This window comes from Ornithodoros turicata, chromosome 2 (assembly GCF_037126465.1).
Source record: "Ornithodoros turicata isolate Travis chromosome 2, ASM3712646v1, whole genome shotgun sequence".
Lineage (NCBI taxonomy): Eukaryota > Metazoa > Arthropoda > Arachnida > Ixodida > Argasidae > Ornithodoros > Ornithodoros turicata.
The window spans coordinates 46,831,763-46,838,672 of NC_088202.1; the positions used below are offsets into that span (position 1 = coordinate 46,831,763).

The window sequence follows — 6,910 nt, forward strand, 5'->3', positions numbered from 1 at the left end:
TTAGAGTCTAGTAAGGCATGTAAACTTGAAATGTGCAGGTGCATCACATGCTTTATAGCATTCCATCACATCCTTTTGAAGGGCATCAAAGCTGCAATACATCTCCCTTATATGGTGTTTGAGGGAGTGTCAAAAAAGGTGTTTTGCATGTAATACATACTTCAGATAGGTGTTCTATGCTGAAAGCACCTCTTGCAAAGGTGTTTCGTGCAGAATACACCTTCGGAAAAACGGTGTTTGCAACTGTGGGGTGTAAAAAAGGGAGTCATTTATAGGACAAGGGATTTACATCCCTCATTTACACCCAAGAGGGTGCTTTTCGAGTTACTGTGTAGCATAACCCTGTGCACATGGAGTCACAGAATGTGGACAACATTTCGTCAGAGATAGTGAAAACAGAGAAAGGTTGTAAACTGAACGCGAATGCGCGTATGAGCCTCTTACAAATCTTCATTCTCTTCGTATTCTTTTTCCCTTGAGTTTTTTGCCTCAGCAACAAGCAGTGACTATATAACATACACCGGTAACAGCGCAGACTTCCGCTTAAAGTTGATATCGCAGGTCCAATCACACTTTGCGTCTAGCAACTGGCATCCTGTGCGGTGGAGGTCCTAGCAATAGCGCATTCAGTCACTTGCTCAAGGCCCCTTGAAGATGCAAGCGTTTAGTTGCGTACTTGTCCTCGTTGCAGCCTCGCTGCTAATGGTATGTGTGTAATTTCGTGCATTATCATTAGCGATTGATTACTAACACCATGATTACGATATGTATGAAGAATTAGAGATTTGATGTGTATTTAATCAAGGGCCAACTTCCATACATCAATACAGGTTTGTAGCGTAAAGGCCGTATGTCCCGATGGCACCTCCGGGGAAAGCTGTGAAACTTGCTCGGGGTTCCTTTGTGACAACAGTAAGTGCATTGCTGAAGACTGGAAATGTAACGGCGATGCTGATTGCCCTCAGGGCGAAGATGAACTTAAGGACTGTCCGGTACCTGACTGCAATGACGAAACATTTTTGTGCAAACCACTGAAGAGATGTTTGCCCAATCGGTACGCCTGTGACATGGACGCTGACTGTCCCGATGGGTCCGATGAAGCCGACTGCGAAAGTCGACCTTGCGACGGCTTCAAATGCAAGAACTTCAAGTGCATTAACATAAACTTTAAATGTGATGGCGACGACGACTGCAATGACGGTTCAGACGAAGAGGATTGCCCTGTTCCAGAATGTGACGACCCAAGGTTATTCTGCGAACCAAAGAAGAAATGCCTCGACAAAATGAATATCTGCGATGGACACGACAACTGTCCTGATGGTTCCGATGAACAAAATTGTGAGAGGATCGACTGCGGGGAGCTGCAGTTCAAGTGCGCTAACAACAAGTGTGTCGATAAAGACTACAGGTGTGATGGATTCGATGACTGTCTTGACTGGTCTGACGAAGCCGACTGCATTCTGCCTGAGTGCGAAGACAGCCGCCAACTCTGTGCACCTAAGTTGAGGTGTCTTGATGCAACGTATGTCTGCGATATAAGTAAGGACTGTCCGGACGGGTCTGACGAGCTAAACTGCGAAGAGTACGACTGCGGCGAAGAAAGGATCAAATGCGCTAACCACAAATGCATTAATAAAGCGTTCAAATGCGATGGAGACGATGACTGCGGCGATGGCTCTGATGAGGAAGGCTGTCCCGTACCCGAATGTACCGAAGGCCAGTTCCTTTGTCTACCAAGAAAGAAATGTTTGTCAAGGTCTGACGTCTGTAACCACCACGTAGATTGCTCAGATGGTTCCGATGAACAGGACTGCGAAAACTACGAATGTGACGGCTACAAGTGCAACAACAACAAGTGCGTGAGGAGCGCGTATGTCTGTGACGGGGATGACAACTGCGGCGACAACTCTGATGAAGCAAATTGCACACATTAAGGTAATAACAAACTGATTTCTACTGTAATTTCCTATGATCTGGTTGTCAATTGGTTTTTGCCACCTTCATATGTTTGACCCAGTGCTGAATAACTGTACTTTGTTTTCCAGAAACGACAGCTTCCCGCAGGACTTTATATGGCTCACGAGCGAGAGCGCTATCGCTGGAATGTACCGAAATAACCCCATGCTATGCTGAATAAATATTAAAAAAGGATGTTTACGTTTATGTGACCCTGCATTCCAAGTCTATAGCAGGGGGGTAATAATACTTTCGGCTACGGCAGGTGTTTCGGCTAGAGCTTTGCACGGGCCGACTTTTCCGGGACCGACCCGCCCCTGGCCTTCCTCTTCTTCGTCGTCCGGCCCAGCTGGGCGCGGTGACTCAGCGAGTAGAGCCAGGCCCCGCAGGTGACAGAGCGAATACAGCCCGGCTTTGCATTTCCAGCCGTGACTTAGCCGTTTCTATTGCTTATCAAACAAATTTATCAGTAAATTTGTAAGAACAGAAGACAAGGCCACAGACACGCAAGAACTGGTGGTTTAATACCGCAACAGCACGAGACCAAATGAAATCTTGAACGCACTCGGGCAAGCGCGTTATCTTACACTACAAGTTCTTATGCGTATAGAGGATGTTGTCGAAAAACTCATTCTGCCAGTCCCTACCCATCTCACCAGGCTTTGCGAACGTGATTGGGAAATACGTAGGGAGCCAGGAGCAATGTGAAGTGGTTTGGACAAGGTTCTAGAGAGTCGAATCATGCGGGAATCGCAGTGTCCTTCGCTTGTTTTTGCAAATATATGCGCAGGAATGACGCAAGCACATGATGATATGAACTAGTAGTCCTCAATTGCGTGAAATGAGCTGCGTGAACCGACCGAGCCAGACTCTCGGAAAGATAACTGTCAATGTGCAGGGCTCTAATCTCGGCTACTACACTCTTAAAAATATTTCAGTAAAACGTTAGTAACTACAGTAGTTACTATAGTCTAAAAAACTGTTGTTACCTATTTAACTAGGTCGTTACTACCCTAATAACCCTGGGGTAGTAAGACAGTGCGTTTACTACTTAAAGCTTGCATGTCCAATGGCAAGGGTGCGGGGAAGGAGAGAAGCACGCGCGCGGGTGCACTCCTGTTAGTAGATGCGTGACACCGCATCGCCTGTGACCCTATGACTACGCGGTCGGAAGCATGCTGCATTTTGCTGCTGTGCCTTCGCAAGCTTTTCCTGCGCAACGAAACGTTCCGAATTGAAACGCGATGTCGTCAGTGCACATAGACTGCCTCGTGAGCAGGAGGGACCGAAGCAGGGTGATAAAAGTCGGCGACGAGCGCAAGAAAAGAGACGTCATTGACCCTGTATTCACACGAGTCAGTTTTCTGCCGGCTGACGCTCAGGCGGCAGTCACCGCTCTCTGGTGCCACATGACCGGCGCTCTTCGCCGCGTCACTACTTTCTGATCTCCGGAGCGGCAGTCGGAGGCAGCCGAATATCTTGTCCTCCCGGCACAGATTCTGACGACCGACGGCGTCTGCTGCTGGCAGAAGGAGAAGGTGACGCAACCGATACCTATCGCGCTTGCTTTTTATTTCATCAGGATTGCTCTGCATATGTCCCATACAACGGCATTCACTGTACTATGGCCAATTCTGAATTGGTACGCCAACGATGCTTGGCTTTACTGCGAAAGTGGTGCAACGACACACCGGCGCAGCAGTTTCGGAACAATTATACAATGCATCGATAGATGTCCACAATGTAGTGTTGCATAGGAAGCTTTTTCTCTACGTGAGGCGAAACAGACACGGAACAGAAAGCATGAATTTTATAAACGCGGATATTTTTTTCGCTGTAGAAACGCTGACTACACATAATCGTTCGCTTGCACCTTTCCAATACATGTGTAAAAACAAAATAATTTGAAGCTACTCGTCCTACGGAAAGGAAAATAAAAATTTATTTTATTAAATTAAATTAAATTATTTCTTGATTATCTGTAGCTCGACATCACAGCGTCATCGACAGTCGGTCACTTGTCGGCACGCTATAGCGCCTATATTGGTGCTCAGCATCGAGATACGCTTCATTTGTCGAAAATAAAATCGAATGTGACAACGTCTATTCTCAAAATACTCAGACAGGCCCTTGAGTCGTTCACATGGAGATTTGGGTTAATGCTGTTTTACATTCCATAGCGCATCTTCGGAATTTATTCTTTGGCCCATATCTTGTCCCGTTTCTCACGTGAATGCACTCTGCATCATCTACAAGGAGCGCAAGTGCAATAAGTTTTTTCTTTCATTGGTCCATTCTACGCTAGACACAGACGAAATGCAAGTGCGACAACGGAAACAGAAGGGATCGGAAAACTGACATCCGCCGGGAAACTGACTCGTGTGAATGCTAGAGAACGCGACGGCTTCTTCAGACGCGTAGTGAACTTGTTTATCTCAGATGTCCTCTCACTCCTTCCCGACTTGCTGCCGGCAGAAAACTGACTCGTGTGAATACAGGGTGAGGCGTTGAAGCAGGCAGACTTTGAGGACGCCACGCACAGCGAATGGGTTGAGGCACGTACCTGAAGGGTCGTGGTGTTACGTTTCCAATGATATTACACTGCGCTACGGTTGGTAATTGTTGGCAGTGGAATTTTAACAAACGTGGCATTGTGCGCGCGGCTAGTATCTTCTTTCGCCTGTTCAATTCGTTTTCCGTATCATCTGCAGCGTCAGAGGGGTACCTAGCACAAGCTTTCAGTGGATCCTGCCTCTAATAAAAAGATACTAGGGCAACCGAAATCAGTGTGCTCTAACTACGGCTGCTTCAATTCATTTTGCCGTGTGCAGTGTGCGTTTTGGAACTTACGTAGAGCCATCCGACGACTATAGATGGGTAGAAATCCAGCGAACCGGTAGAGATGTAGGAAGGGAGTTGCCTCAGGACAGAAGCCGCCGATATTTCGAGCAGAGACTGTTCTTCTTCTGGGCACCGTCCTCATCATTGGCATGGTATTTAAAGGGTTAGGTGTGACGTGTTTAAAGGTTCATGCGAGCCGTTCATACGGCCGTTCATGGAGCTCCGTTTATATATACTCCGTTCATATGAACGGAGTTCATACGGCCGGAGTGAATGGCTGCTTTCTTAGCAGCCATTCACTCCGGCCGTAGAAGCCCGTACGGAACCTTTCTTCCCTCCGGGCTGTTGACCCACAATTCGCATGAACCTTTAAACACGTCACACCTAACCCTTTAAATACCATTCCAATGATGAGGACGGTGCCCAGAAGAAGAACAGTCTCTGTTCGAAATATCGGCGGCTTCTGTCCTGAGGCAACTCCCTTCCTACATCCGACGACTAGTTTTGTGACGTGAAAAACGATACTGCCTGACGAGGAAGCCGCGTCTTAACTGAACACTGGGTGGTAAGCAGTCCACGATTTGTGCTTCGCAACTGGACTTCACATTTTCCTTTTTGCCTCATTCCTGTGTTTTTCTTAGCACGAATGACAGGAATTTCATTATGCCTGCAGAAGAGATGTGCGTGAGAGTCACGACTAGTGGAAATACGCAAAACAATGATTAAATCCCCTGCCGTGGGTATGACTATAAGTTGACGTCTATGTCCCTTTTGACGACAAAGTGGACACCGACAATGCCCGGAAGGGAGAGTTGCATAGCCGTATAAAATCTCGAATAGTTTCTTAGGCAACGACACACCTCCGCACGATAGATTTGTACGTACTGTGTACAGACTCGTGTTGTATTGCGACATTTGCTTTGCTACCACAGGTACCCAGGAAGACTTTATGAGGCGGCAGCAAAAGCCTTAGTGCATGAATATCCAGTCCTTCGATGTAGCATTGGAACGGGCTATGTATCTGCACCATCATCCACAAATCTGCATGTCCTAAGAACCTAGATCATCGTGCAAGCTCATATGATTTCATTTCTCTCTCTCTTTTTTTTTTTTTTCATATGGATGAATACTTACCAGTGCACATAATTTCTAGCACGAAGCATTTCTACCCCATTGTATTATCATATTGCCACGTATCATCTTTGAAGCGACCACACGAAACAGCGGCAGCGGGCGGGGAGCCGTCGAGTGACGGGCTGAGATCCACGACACGCCGCGCTGATTAGCGAGCAATGCTTCCAGAAGCATCTGTTCCTGCGCTCACATCAATCTCATGGACGGATCGATTACCTTGGAGAAGCTTCTCTACTTCTTCTTCTTCACCGACGCGCGCTTTCTAGAATGTTCGCCGCTGTGTATAAAAACTTGTGAGCTCCCAGCCGGAGCATTCTTTACCTTAGTTCTGTCTAAGTGTGTTAGCCAGCTAATCAGCTAGAATAAAGCGTTCGCCGATTATTCGCCGTCTCGCTCGTCTGTTTTCAGCCGTGACATTTCTGGTGGAGGTGCGGGGCAATCCCTGCTCAACGGCCTGGAAGAACAGCAACGACTGAGTCGAAGACAGCGTGGTCTACCTGCGGAATTCAGCCCATTGCGACCCCCAACCTGCAAGAAGATGACTACGAACAGCACCACCCAACCGGCGCAGCCGGTCACCGCGCCTGTCGCCCCTGCACGATCGCCGAAAACATTTACCGGAGGACTTTACGACGACGTTGACGACTGGTTCGACCATTTCGAGCGGATCGCTGGGATTAACAGGTGGAACGACGACCAGAAGCTTGTCAACATCTAGTTCTTTCATGACGGGACTGCGCGGACCTGGTTCGAGAACAGGGAGGGCTCTTTTACGTCCTGGAAGGTATTTAAAGACAAGCTCCGAGAGGCGTTCACTTGTGAGCAAGGAACGGAACTCGACGAAAGACTACTCCAGAGTCGGGTACAACTAACAAACGAAAGCGTCACCGGATTCGTCGAAGATGTCCTGCGGCTTTTCAAACGAGCTGACCCGAAAGCCTCTGAAGAAAAGAAGGTTCAGCGGCTGGTGAGAGAGGAG

The 6,910-nt window shown here is 47.7% G+C and overlaps 1 protein-coding gene across 1 annotated transcript; it reads left to right on the forward strand.

Moving 5' to 3' along the window:
* Positions 1 to 598: 598 nt before the first annotated feature.
* On the forward strand, positions 599 to 2,151 carry LOC135385375 (low-density lipoprotein receptor-related protein 4-like). The gene is made up of 3 exons (XM_064614660.1): positions 599 to 705; positions 831 to 1,935; positions 2,046 to 2,151. The coding sequence occupies exons 1-2, from the start codon at positions 655 to 657 to the stop codon at positions 1,932 to 1,934; spliced, it is 1,155 nt and encodes a 384-aa protein (XP_064470730.1). The 5' UTR covers positions 599 to 654; the 3' UTR covers position 1,935; positions 2,046 to 2,151.
* The last annotated feature ends 4,759 nt before the right edge of the window (positions 2,152 to 6,910 follow it).

Coding starts and splice junctions, on each gene's coding strand:
- LOC135385375 (XM_064614660.1), top strand. CDS start 655: ATGCAAGCGTTTAGTTGCGTACTTGTCCTCGTTGCAGCCTCGCTGCTA. Junction 706..830: donor TTGCAGCCTCGCTGCTAATG/GTATGTGTGTAA, acceptor ACATCAATACAG/GTTTGTAGCGTAAAGGCCGT.